A 14,434-nucleotide genomic window follows, 5' to 3' on the forward strand; every position below is an offset into this window, starting at 1 on the left:
TCTTAGCCTTTTCTGGAGCAAATGATAGTAACTTGGAGTGGCTATTTCCAGGCATGGCTAAAACTGAATCTGGATCTACTCTGTAATGTCTGAATTTGTAATAACAGCTCTATCTCAGGAAAGGGAATGGGAATATTTTTCTTTCTATTTCCTCCTGTTTGTCTGCCAGTTTTGGCTGTGTGAGAAGAAAAAAGTTGGAGTAAAGAAAGGAAGAGGAGGGCCTCCCTGGTGGCACAAGGGGTTAAGGACCACACTATGAAGCAGTTCACAGCCTCTGCAGCACAAGTTTGATCCCCTACCAGCCCAGGAGCTACCCACATGGCGCAGCAGACCTCTCCTGTCTCGCCTGCTGCTCCCCTCACCAGTGAACTTTGGTCAACCTGCCTGTTCTGTTCCCCACTCTGTCTCTGGTGAATCCTCTCACCCCCCACATCCCTGGCCTGTACCCCAGCTCTTGTATGCATAAATAAATAAATCTTTTTTAAAAATCTTAAAAAAAAAAAAAAAGAAAGGAAGAGGAGATGAGATAGGAAACACATTAAAAAAAAAACTGGAGAGAGAAAAGGGAAAACAATTTTATCTTGGGATTTCACAGTTATCATCAAAGCAATAGAATGAAATGCTCATTTCTGGGCAAGCACAGGGTGAAAAATTTGTTCTTTCAACTCCTTTGGAAACCTCTCTTCCCCTTCCTAATTTGGACGATGTGGGGGCAGTTTTGCTTGAAAATGGGAAGGTGACTTTGGCTTCCTTTGAACAGAATCTGGTGCCCATTGTTTCCCTTGGCAGAAGGACCTCCGCTCTGGTGGGGGAGGACTTCAGAATTAGTGGTGAGCCAAAGGACTTTAGAATTAGTGGTGAGCCAAAGGAAGACTAATGCTGCATGACCTCACTTGCAGTGGAATCTAAAAAAAAAAACAAAAAAAAAATTTATCGAAAAAGATATCAGATTTGTGGTTATCAGAGGCAGAGGATGGGGGGAAAAGGACTTGGAGGAAGGTGATGAAAAGGTACAGACTTCCAGCTATAAAATAAGTAATGTACTGGGGATGTAATGGACAACATGATGACTGTCGCTATTGTTGCAGTATGATATATAAGAAAGTTGCTAAGAGTAAATGCTAAGAGTTCCCATCACAGGGAGAATTTTCTTTCCCTTTCTTCTTTCTTTTTTATTGTATCTGTATATGAGAAGATGGATGTTCGTTGAACCTATTGTGGCAAATGTTTCACAATATATGTAAATCAAACATTACACTGAACATCTTAATCTAACACACTGCTGCATCTCAAATAGTTAAAGGAAGAATTGGTCACATGCTAGTGAAATAATTAGATAAGTGAATTCTCACTCTCACATTGGACACTGGAGTGATAAAAAAGCAACTAAAACGTCTCTTTTTGGGGATGTTTCTATGACTCATACCGGTGCCTATTCTGACATCTAGCAACAAGTTAAGGAGAACATAAATGCTGGAATATGGTTAAAGAATTTCAGGGTTCTCATAGTGGACTTTATTCAAATTACATGATAGACACATAAAATTCAACTTGCTGGGGAGGAGAATCAATATTGATTACTCAAATGAAATGCTGATAATGACAGATATTATCCAATGAATACATTCTATATGTCTGACATTACAGTCAGAATTTTTTATAAATCACCTCATTTAGCCCCCCAAAACCCATAAGACAGTTACTGTTACTATTCTGACTTAGCAAATGAATAACTACATAATAGACAAGCGATGGAAATTTACTAGGATCATTCAATGGCTCTTGAATTTTGATTGAATTGAGAAATAGAAAAAGTCTAGACCCTATTTGTTTAAAATCATGTTTGAGTTAGTAGACTTAAGTAGTAATTCCTAAATAAAATTCTTAGATACAGACATTTTCATAGACATCACTAAATAGGCAGTTAAAGGAAAAACTACTATTTCATAGATGGAAGTGTCAAATAGTAAAACAAAAAGATGGCAAGAAACGTAAATTCTGTTCATTTCTCTCAGATAGGTCTCTGAAGGGACTCAGTGACTCTTAACTTTTAGTCAGAACCCACAGTTTGCAAGCTTCCCATTTAAATTTGGTGACTTCTACTATCTATTCTCAGAAATGAAAATCAATGAAACCAGATACTAAAAAATGCACAGAAAGGGAATTCCGATCTAAAGATAATCACAATGCAAGTCTAATCTTGTAAAGGAAAAAAAAAATGTTTGATTCATTGTTTTTTTTTTCCTTTTCCTGCAAATTTCATGCAACAGACTGCAATAGTGTCTGCAAGATGGTTAACTGCCGAGTCTTTGATTTAATGAAAATTTAGGGAAAGCAATTCAATTCACTGTTGGGACTGCTTTGTTCTTCCATTATGATTCTTCTTTAATGAGAAAGATTATTGTAAGGATAAACTCTATTTCTCTGAATTTTTACATTAATTACATACAAAGCACTATTTTGGCAGAAGGGGACTTATCTTTTTCAGGCAATACAGTTATCATCTTGTAACCACCCTTCAATCTCCCACATGAAAGCTGGAGCTGTGTGCCAGGAATGAGTATTGTTCTATGCCAGCTCTCAGCATGGATAGATGAATGCCTAAAGATTTCCAGAATTAACAGTCAACATGGACTCCAGATAGAACAGGGAAACAATTCTTCCTTCTGAGCTTATATCCTATTTGGAATGAAAGAATCAGAAGACTATCCATTAATGAGATATTTGGAATGGGGAATGAGGGAGGGTTTGATGGAGAGAGTAAGAAGGAACTTATCTGAAGTTTCATTAAGAGGAAAAGATGGTGTTGTGTATTAGTGTCATTTTCCTTCAATCTACTAGTAATTTATTGTGTTAAGTGATATTGAATGCTCTTTGTAGAGTATCACTCTATTGAGATTCAGCCATTCCAGTACAAACATTCCATTCCATGCACTATTCTATGCTTTATATTTATTTAAAACTGTGAAAAAAATGCTTTGGTGCAAATTTGCTCTGTAAGCATTGCCTAGGTATAAAGTGTGTACATTTTTGCATTGTTTAATGGATTAAGAGCTTGATAAACAATAGTTCTTGTCCCACTAGCAAGTTCCTTGGAGTAGATAAAGTGTTCTGGAAACTACTCATTCTTGTAGTCTAAAAGCATGCCACAACAAAGTGTGAAGTTTTAATGGTGCTTCCTACTACAAGTGACTAAGAAAATAGATACATAATGGAAACTGGTCTTCTATGTTACTTCATCTCTGTAACCATGGAGTGACAGTAGACAGTCAATTCTCTTTCATTCTTTTCTTTTGTCTTTGACCAAATAAATTGAAATATAATTTAAATGTGATAAATTTTGTCCTTTGGAAGTGTACAGTTTGAAGAGTTTTGGCAAAATACATAGTTGTGCAATCTCTACAACAGTGAAGAAATATAGAATGTTTCCATCTCCCCAAAAGCTCCCTGGTGCTCCTTTGTTGTCAGTCTTCTTCAAATCCCCAGAATCTGGCAGCTCCTGATTTCCTGACCTTATAATTTTGCCTTTTCCATAATATTTTATTAATATGCATTTTGCAATTATACAAAGTGAAAGCTTTAGTGTTTGGGTTTTGTACTTAGCATAATGCTTTTGAGATTAATGTGTATCACGTACATCAGTAGTTTCTTCCTTTTTATGGCTGAGTGGTACTCCATTGTATGAGTTTGTTTTTGTTCTTCCCTTCACAACTGATGAATGAGTGTGTATGTTATTTATAGTTTGGGGATTATGAATAAAGCTGTAATAGAGATTTACGAGTTCTTTGTGTGGATATGATTCTATTTCTCTTAGAAGAATGTGATTGTTTGGGTCATATGCTAAGTGTAACTTTAACTTTCTAAGAAAATGTTTAATTTTTAAGTGCGAGTATCATTTTGCATTCCCAGCAGTAGCATATGAGAGTTCCAGTTGCTCCGCATACTGGCAGGCAGTTTTGCTAGAACTGAATTCTAACTCTCTCTTGTGATTTTTTGCTCCCAGTTTCCTAGTATATGTGTAAGACATACTACATGTGTATAACACACCCCCTTTTCTTCTCCCTCCTCCCTTTTCATCTCCCTTGTAAATATAATTCCTGTGAAAAAACTACAAGGATTCATCCCAGAAATCCCTAGGGTACAACATTCTTATATTATGGGTGCTAAACCTCTACAATCATACTTCAGAAGTGAAAATAAATGCAATTTGACAAGGAGTAGGAATGAAGGTTTGCAAAGTAATTTCCCACATGGGAGGCTTTTTAAGAGGCTCCAATGAATAATACCTTACTACACTTATTAAAGTGACAGTAATATTTCCCCCAGAACTCCCCAGGGAGTTATAATTCAGTATTTACATTTGCCAAGTGCTTTTTTATTCTGCCAATTCACTAACAGTATCTTCACTTCAGCAATTTAGTCAGTTATCCAGAGAACTGAAAACAGCCGTGTGTGAGCAAAACTCAAGGTACTACTCTGAAAAAATCCTGGATCCTGCTTTGACTCTTTTCCCTGCTTTGGCTTGTGTTCTTGACTTCCTAGGATAAGTAGCAAAGAAAATTCCAACAAAGGCAAGGGCAAAGATTAACAGAGGCTGAAAAAGTAAAAACAGAACTAGAGTGGTGAGATCTTCAGGTGACAATTGTAATCTTCAGGAGCAAAGGAAAAATTCCCCAGCCCTCTAGGTTCTTCTGAGGTTGGTGGAGCAAGCAAATTAACACCAGACATATTAGTAGGAGAAAAAGACCAAATTTAATTACATACAGATGGAGAATTTATATGGCTTTAAATTTAGAGTAAATGAGACATACTGAAAGGGTATATATTCTGAGCTAAGGACATGGGATGTCAAAGAAAGAGGAGGGAGTCTCAAATAATGAGGAGGAGATGACTGCATATGACAAAAGTCTGCCTGCAGATGTTTGCAGAGGTGTAGTGCTTCTGCAGAAAAGAAATATGAAGCCTGTCTTGGGTTGGGAAATGCAGCAATTATCTTCTGATTAATGCTTCCCCAGCCACCACCAAAAGGCGGGATATACCTTTTGGGCACAAATAGTGAGAAGGACATTCATGTGGGAATGAACCATGGGGCCATGAATTGTACTAACTGTTGTTTGTAGTCAAGGCTGCTGTGTTTTCATATATTCCTCTCATCTCTCCTGCCTTACTTGAGGGCTCTAGATGGAAAATGGGTAGGCGGGGCTGGGACAAGGTAAGTAATTGAAATACCTAATCTGACTTCATCTCTTCAGCCTCCTTACTTAGAAATGAAATTAGAACCTAGACATACAGATTCGTCTTCTGGACTTTAGTGTTCCAAATGAGAATATTTAACAAGAACAAGACGTGCTTATTTTTCAGTATCTTTTCTTTGAAAAATTCCAAGGGATTACATGTGGTGATTTTTTTGTGAGAGCTCTGTTAGTACTTGAACAAACAGGTGGCGCAAGGGTTAAGAGTGAGTGCTATGAAGCAATCTGCAGCTACTGCAGCATGAGTTCGATCCCTGGCCAGGAAGGGGACCCACATGGTACAGCAGACCTCTCCTGTCTTGCCCACTGCTCCCCTCAGCAGTGTATTTCAGTCAATTCACCTGTTCTGCTCCCCACTCTGTCTCTGGTGAATTCTGTCATCGCTGTACCTCTGGCCTGTACCCCAGTTCTTGTGTGCATAAATAAATAAATAAATCTTTAAAATGAAAAGAAATATAAATAACTCAGTAAACACATTATTGTCTATGTTTCAAGAATTTGCTAGAATACAAAATACATGGAATACTCATGAAATTGCTGTTAGCTGGAAGCTTGTCTTTTATTCAAAATTGGAAGAGCTTATAAAATTATCTTTCAATGAAAAAGCACAAGTTGTAGAAGCAGTCACCAGGAATCTATCTAATAATGCTCAGTGGTACCAACATTTTATTTTCTTTCCAGAAAAAGGCAGTCTTCTCATTCTACTCATGCTGTCATTTCTGATACCATTTTTTTCCCCATCACCATGACTTAAAGAGGAAAACAAGGAATGAGAATATTTTTTTTTAATTCTTAGCACCCTGCCTTTGCCCATATCACTTAGCAATTTGTTGATGGGAAAACAAAGAGGAATAGGGAGGTGAGAACTGAAAAAATATGGCAGAAGAATGAGGAAATTATCAACTATTTAAAAATGTTGTAGTTTATAAATACTCAAAAGTTAAAATTGCCAGAAGGGGACACATGGCTATCTATTATTTAAGAACTGCTATAAGTAGATCTAGGAAGCAGTGAGATTCTTGTAATAATTGATAAGAGAAGCTTGTGGGTAGAAAGGTTAACAACATTTTTTTCTTGGTAAGAAATACATTCTATTTTCACCTTTATTTTTAAAAGTCTGTTACATTTCTTGCGTTTACATCACAATGCAAGAGCTGGTTTGGTTTTAAGTTGGATCCAGCCTGTTCTTTTCCCTTGTTTATAGTTTTTGCATTTTGTGTTTCTCTGCTTCCTGATTTTAGCATTACATGGAATATTAAAAAAAATAGATATGAGGAAATCTTTTTTTAATAATTTCTTAGGCTAATCCCTCAGTTTTTAGACACTCCACTATACTTTGTTAGTTATCTTTTTAATTAAATAGTAGGAAAAAAATATATATCCCTAGAGAGTTCTTAAAACTTTTATAATTTCCTAAATGATAAGGGTATTAGGAGCATCTTTTGTTCTAATATTTGATCTTTGACCCTAGGTCCTGACACAGAGTCCTAAATTACTTGGAATTTCCTGAGTGAGAGCAATTTCTTCTTTTCTGGTGAAACAACTCTTGTGGGGGTCCTGAATGTGCGATGGTTAGAAGAAAGAACAAGCCAAGACTAGCTTGAATTTTTCAGCACTCACCCCATTCTTCTGAGAAAGATGAGGGGCTAGAAAAGGAGATAATGATAGATGATGCCAATGTGAAGACAGTTTCATAAAAACCCGAAAAGTGTTTTTTTCAGAGAGCTGACATGTTGGCAAACACATGAAGGGCTGGGAGAACCATGTGCCTGGAGAAGGCAAAGAACTCCCTGATCTTCCCCTCTCCCTAGACCTACTCATCCCTTCAATCTGGAAGTTCTTCCATATCTTTTATCAAATCCATTTACACTACACTAAAAAATGGTAAGTAAACTCTTTTCCTAACTCCCTGAGGCTCTTGAGCAAGTTAATCAAACCAGAGAAGCGGTTGTGGGAAATTTTGATTTATAGCTAATTGGTGAGAAGCACAGCCTGAACTTTCGATAGGCACTTGAATGGACTCTTTGTAGAACTGAGTCCTTAATGTGTGCAATCTGATGCTGTCTCCAGGAAGAAAGCAGCAGAGTTGAGTTAAGTTGTAGGACGCCCAAGTGATATGGCAGAATTACTTGGTGTAATTCACGTGGGTCAGAAATATGGTTATGTGTGGTAGCAATATGAGAGTAAAGGAAAGACACAACAGAGTGAGGTTTTCTTTATAGTTCCCAAAACCCTACTTTGTACATCCAGCTTGAGTTTGGATTTTAGGAATTACTTTAATGGGTACATTTAAATTGCCTGAAATAACCTCTCAAAGTAGTTTCAATGGACTTATTGAAGTAAAAACTATCTAAATTTCACCTAAATTGAATTTCACCAAACTTGAATACACCCAACTTGAATGCAATGTCAATGGAAAAAGTTTTTTGAAGTCCATTTTTTCTACAAAGTTGCATTACTAAAGCTTGTTATGACAACAATGAATTTTTGAGTTTTAGAACTATCTGGAAGAAAATACATTTCTAACTCAGAAGTAGGTGATATTTGTTTGACAAGATACAATGATTTTAAGGAGGAAGAATAAAGTTCAAACCTCCAGTTTAAATTGGGATTATACTAAAAACTGTTGCTTCAGAGTCTTTGATCATTAGTCCATTGCAAATTTGACATAAGAATGCAGTTTAACTTTGTTGTCAAGACCTGACTAGGCTTTTGGAACAACCTCAACCATGGTTTCTTGCATCTACCATATTATGTTAACATACAAGAGCCACTTTAGAAGTTGCATGATTAAAATCAGAAAAATTAGATTTGTTTTAAAAATACATTCCTGAGTCTAATTTCTTACTGTTGTGTGGCCTAAGGTCTCTTCATATCAGCATGGTGACCTGGCAGGCAAAGGGATGTCTAGGCTGGGAGAACAGAGAAGAGGGCCACCTTGCTCAGTCCTAAACTGCAGTCGTTGGGGAGACTGGGTAGGGAGCACCAGGAAAGAGGAGAAGCTGTGGCTATGAGAGCACTTCCCTCACTTTTCTCCTGCTCTCTTCTTTACTCTGTTGCTTATTCCCTCTCAAACCTTGAGGTGCAGGTGGAAAGAGATTATTATGTCTCTCGAGCATAGTACTGAATCAGCTTATACAAAATTAATGTAATTACTATGTTGATTTCCAGATGTTAGCTTAATGCCAGCCTATTAAAACTTCTAAAGATGAAGCTTAAAACAAACAAACATTCTACATAAACATCTAAATAAAGACATACCGGCAAATTTAGTGATAATCTGAGGCAATGGCAAAATCTACAGATAGGACATTTTAGAAATTGATTCTTGCATCACTGACTGGGATTGACAGAATTTCCTAAGGCCCTCCTTCCAAATGTTCTTTCCAAAGAGCCTGACCTAGTCCTTGAATCTTGCTACTCTTAGTCCTTGAATCTTTCCTGCTGTGCCTCTCCCTTGCCCACCTAGCCTGACCTCATTTATGATCACATTCTCCTATATCTTTGTTGTACCTCACTAGACCTTGCACCCAAGGCTGGCTTCTTATTTGGAATTTTAAAATTCAAGGGTGAACCCTCTTTTTTGTTCAAAAGTGTATAAGGCCTCTCCGCCTGCCTCCCCTGGACTTTACATGAGAGTCAAGGGTAGGAAAGCACACAGTTTTGGTCTATAATAGGCCTCTACTTTTCTGAGTTTTATAGCCTGGATCAGTTTTCTGATGCTGGTGGAGGCTCAGTTTTCTTATTTATAAAACTGTGGACCATAGTAATATTGCCTTGATTGAAAGAATGAGAGAGACCATTCACATACATAGAGGCTGGCATATTAAGGCTAAATTGAAGGTATCATTATTAACCTCTGTCTTTTGTTGCATTTAGTTTTCCAAGCTTTCTGTCTCTACATGTAACCATAAAATCATTGTTTCTTGTAACGACTTGATATTGTTGTTTTCCTGATACAGGTTTTGTCAAACTGCTGGACTCTAGTAAAGGAAGATGGACAAGAACCCAAATACTACTTATAATTTTCCGTCTTATAGTACAGGCTGTTTGGTTTTTAAAATCTCTAGATAAATTCACCACTTTTATGCACCCTTTTTTGGGGGGGTAATATTACAATCTGGATGTGGTACTGTAACATACACCTGAAGAAAGATGAGCCTGCATTTCTGATGCTCATGTCTTAACACATTAATGTTATCTTAATTTAAAAAAAAAAAAAGGGCCCCCGTGGTAGCGCAAGGAGTTAAGCACAGCATTATGAAGCTATCTGTAGCCTCTGCAACATGAGTTCAATCCCTGGCTGGCTGGGGAGATACCCACATGGCCAAGCAGACCTCTCCTGTCTCACCTGCTGCTTCCTCAGCAGTGGATTTCAGTAGATCTGCCTGTTCTGCTCCCCAGTCTGTCTCTGGTGAATCCTCTCGCCCCTGCACCTCTGGCCTATAACACAGTTCTTGTATGCATAAATAAATAAATATTTTTTAAAAATAATTAAAAAATGCTTTTCAAGTAAAAATTACAATCTTGCAAAGTTGCTGTCAATTTTATAATTTTTAATTATACTCTTTCACTGGGCCAAATGATTCTATTGTTTAATAATTCTAAGTTGTGCTTCAAACTTTCACCAAGTGAGTTTTAAGTTAAATTGCTTAGCTCTCTTCTTGATATGGCCAAACTATACATTCCTCATGTCACCAGTGATTCATAACTGAATTTCTAAATATATATCTCTCTCATTTCTTCACTGCAGGAGTCCTTTCCTTCATTGAGGCACCAAGGGTAAGATAGTGGACATAACCTTTAGAGACAGCATTTATTGTGTTCAAAATCATAAACTTCCAAAACACACTGAGGGAATAAAGCTGAAAATCAGTATCTGTAAATTTTGGAATCTGAGGTATTAGTTGAAATTATATTCTTAAATTAACTATGAATACTGATACTAAGTTTCAGAAAAATTCACCAATAATAACAATTTTTGAGAAGTAAATGAAATGAGCTTTTCTAATACTTTAAATAAATCCAAAGTTAAACTGCTATTTCAGTACCAACTTGTTTATTTTCATTCTCTCTCTTAAGAGCAAACCTAGTACGAACCGAATCATATTCGTCAGGCAGTATTATATTGGATGACAATCCAAATAAGGAGATGTAAAAATTAAACACTGATAAGTAGTTCTTAGAAGAGTTCTAAAAAAGCATGACCATTAGGATTCGTATTTATAGTTTTGTATGTACCTTTATTTATTATTAAAGGTACAACCTGTTAATAATTATTTTTCAATGCATATTTACAGCCAACAGTTACTATTTGGGGAAAATTGTTGGCTATTTTTGGGTCATAGATAACTGTTCATTCTAAATTTGGTAATATAATCATAAGACTCTGAAAAATACACTCCAGAGATAAGTCCCTAAGATTCTCCATAAAATGTTTTTTTGAGCAATGACTCTTTGAGGACTTGTTTTATTGCTTTAGCTATGTAAAATTTGGACAGAACACCTCACCTGACCATTTGTGGTAGTTTTTTTTTCTTTTTCCCTTTGTTATTACAGGTTGTTTGTGTTTACTATTTTATCTTTCTCACATCATTCTCTCAAAGCTCATATATTTGCAATTTTCTTGGACTCCTCAAGGCTTAGGTTATTTAGGACAGCAGCAACCAGGCCTGTTCCTGTCTCCAGAAGTGCACTCTGTGTACATATCTGAGGGGTACAAAGAATGCTAATAGGAATTCAAATAGTGAGAAATGGTACAATTTTGCCTACACATGTACTTCCAATTTCCCACTGAATTCATACAACTTTAAATAAATCTTTGTGACTTATTCATTTTGTTTGCTGTATTACAGCAAAATAGAAAAGTGAAATCTGGGGTTTTGAATTGTCTTAATATGTTGTAAGTTAAAAAAAGTTATCCACTCATGGCTCATCATTCTTCTAGATGTTTTAAAAAGAGAAAACAGGCTCTTATATCACTAATGTTTTCGCAGGCTTACCTTGTCTAACAGCTAGTGTGGTGGTATAGACCAAGAAAAGAAGGATGTAATTGAGGAAACTCTGGAAGACTGGTGTATTGGCATGGAAATCCTCTGACAGGTACTTGCTGGTCAAACCAATTCCACAAATAAGGAGGGATAACACTTGGCCCAGAGCAACAGAGATTAGCATCTCCCTGAGAAATAAAGAGAAACACAGAAAAGGTCAACAGGAAGTCCACTTAAACAATAACAGTGAAAATTTATTTGAACACTTGTGCCAGTGCCTGGGCTAAGTTCATTAAAGACATTTTTTTAAAAAAAAAAAATCTATCACAATAGTCCTATGAGGAAAGTACAATTATTATTCAAGTTTTAGGGGAAGAAACCAAAGTTTAGAGGGGATAAGGAATTTGCTCAGTCACATAAAGGAGGAAGAGGCAAAACTGGGGTTGGAGGCCAGATTCTCTGAGTGATCCCATTATCCAGCCACCGCACCTGAGCCTGTGGGGGAAATGAATGTCATACTGGTGCCCAATGACTAAGTGTTGACTAAGTGTTCAGAGACCCAAGAGAGCACCTAACACTGACTAAGAGGGGCCATATTCCAAGCTTATCCACCAGTTCTTATGCCAAAAAGGGAGACTCGTTTTTATAGATCAGAATATTGGATACAGGAACACTGGGATGAAGGGGCTATACAAATCCCTGAAAGTCCAGGAGGACCACATCCTTTTCATTCCAGAATTTGGATCGCAGTTTCCTCTAGGAAGCAGTGATAAACAAGCACTAGTCTTGGTTTTCTTCAGCTCAAGTTACAATTGATTACACATTGAAGTTGTTATTCATGAAGAAAATTTAGTGGCTGAGTTGGTGTAATAAAATATTTCAAATTCTGTGAATATTTTCTGAGGCTTTTCCAGAGGCACCATCCCTGTATACCACTGCAGTGGGGTAGAGGTAAGTCAATGGTTCACTCTGTATAGAAATAAAATATCCCTGTGGGTTTTATGGTCACATGGACCCGCTTGCTCTGATACAGGAATATCTCTGCACTTACAAAGCAGGCTCTGCCCTCCTTGAAAGTCTCATCCTACTTCCCTGGTTTATTTATGGAAACAGTATATAAAATAAGCATGAAATAGCACTCTAAACAAAAAAGCTTCAGGCAGAGGGTGTGCAGTGTTATATATTTCCTTCCTCAGGGCACATATGAATCCATCTTCCTGGAAGGGGCACCAGAGTCCTGGCAATAACTTGATAATATTTTCTTTAAAAAAAAAAAAAAGTATCAATCCCATTTTATTCATCCCATTTTCTTCCATGAGGAATAACTAGTGTGGCAAGGCATATGCACCCACAGAAAAGACTTTCCATAGGTTAATATATAACATTGGAATGGGCTCCTCATTGGTTTCCCTATTTTTAGGCACTGGTTCCCAACCCCTGAATTAAATCTTTATGAGGTTATCAAAGAGGAATTTTTAAACCAAAAGGTTAAAAATATAAGTGTGCTGCTGTAAATCCTACAGTGAAACCCTATAGATGGCTGCCAGCATTTCTTCCCATTCATTAATGCTGCTCCAAGCGAAAGGAGGTGGGGCCTCTTTCTCCTCTGGATGCTGAGCTGGTCTTGTGACTCCTTAAAACCAATAAATATAGTGACAGGCATTGCCACGAGACTTCTGAGTAAATCTTAAAAAGCTTTGCTTCCTCTTTTTGCCCTCCTAGGACAGCTACCATGTAAAGAATCCTTAGATAGACTAGTGAATATTGAAATATCATGTGAAAAGGAAAAGACTCAGGATATCACAGCCACCTCAGCTGAAGCACCAAACATGTAAGCGAGGATATTGGATCCTCCTGCCCAGTGGAGGCAGGATCCTCCTGCCAGCTTGCACCACACGGACCAGAGATGGGTTATCCCCAGGGATGGCTGCCCACCTGAAGAACTATGAGAAATAAGCAATGGTTGTTTTTACTTTAGGGCCCAGAGTTTCCACGGGTTTGTCATACAGAAACAGATAATTGAAACAAGGCACTAAATGCCTCCTTTCTGCTCATACAGCTAATGTGTTTTACCTTATCCTTCCCCTGAATTAATCCCCCTTGAAGTCAGAGCTCCAGTTCTATAGAGCTACTTGCATTTCAGTAATGAGTCGGCCTTTTTGACCTGCATTCCTTTACACATGTTGTTATTTCTGGAATGTTCATTCTTTTTTTGTTAATCTGACTCCTAGTCATCTTTCAAGATGTGGCTCATATATCACTCTTTTTAAAAAGGCTTGACTGTCCTCTCTTCCCTGGGATGCTCTGCCTTTACTTCTATATCTTTCTAATGTAATTATTATTTTTACACACTTTTCCATTGTCAGATAGTGAAGCATGTGCAATTTGCTTAGCGCATCTATAGCTGGGCAATATCATTCAGAAGAAGAGGAAAATGGCTGGATTCAGTGACAGTCAGAAGCAGGAATAGGCACTACTGAACAGCTTTGTTGAAATGAAAGAATGATACAAAAGAAAAGCAGAGGTAAGGAGAAGCATCAGAATTCACTCAAAGGTTTTTAAGCTGATTTAAGAGACGTGTCATAGCCACCAGCAAAAAACATGATGAGGGATAGGTTTTAGTGGGAAGATAATTTTTTTGATATGCTGAATCTGAGCTGCCAAATGATTTTCAAATGACCTAACAGTATTAGGAATATGGAATCAGAGTTGGATAGAGAAGTAAACCAGGAGATAAATATGTGGAAGTTATATACATAATAATGAAGGCTAAGGTACTGGAAATAGATGGTATCACTGAGGAAGGAAGAACAGGAGAGAGAATAAGAAGGCTTAGGAAAAAATCCATGGGACAACCTAGATGGGGGTGAAGGAAAAGAAGAGGCACCTCACTGGTGTCAGAGTGGCTAAAGGCCTACTCAGAAGACAAGGACAGTTCTTGGAGTCAAGAAAACCAAGGAAGCAAAGACACTTTTGGAGGGAATAGTTGAGATATTTAAAGTTACTTAGAAGATAAGGGGAATTAAGACTGATGACAGATGACTTGTAGTCACCACCAGTCTTTGAAAGACCAGTTTTGGCTGAGTTGGAAGAACCAGAACAATACATGCAAACGAAGAGGACAGAATTTCAGAGAGGGGATAGTAAGTGGTGACTAAGTGGACAGGAAGTGAGAAATAAAGGTGTTGACTC

The 14,434-nt window shown here is 37.4% G+C and overlaps 1 protein-coding gene across 1 annotated transcript in view; it reads right to left on the reverse strand.

Annotated features, from left to right (window-relative positions):
- SLC35F1 (solute carrier family 35 member F1) overlaps positions 1-14,434 on the reverse strand; it is a gene marked incomplete at its 5' end in the record, with an annotated part of 350,926 nt that overhangs the window by 114,975 nt on the left and 221,517 nt on the right. Inside the window, one exon of the mRNA XM_084227891.1 lies at positions 11,255-11,430. Coding sequence (XP_084084017.1) covers positions 11,255-11,430 — 176 coding nt within the window. The remainder of the gene's footprint in view (positions 1-11,254; positions 11,431-14,434) is intronic.

This window comes from Talpa europaea (genome assembly GCF_964194135.1).
Source record: "Talpa europaea genome assembly, chromosome: 2".
NCBI classification, from domain to species: domain Eukaryota; kingdom Metazoa; phylum Chordata; class Mammalia; order Eulipotyphla; family Talpidae; genus Talpa; species Talpa europaea.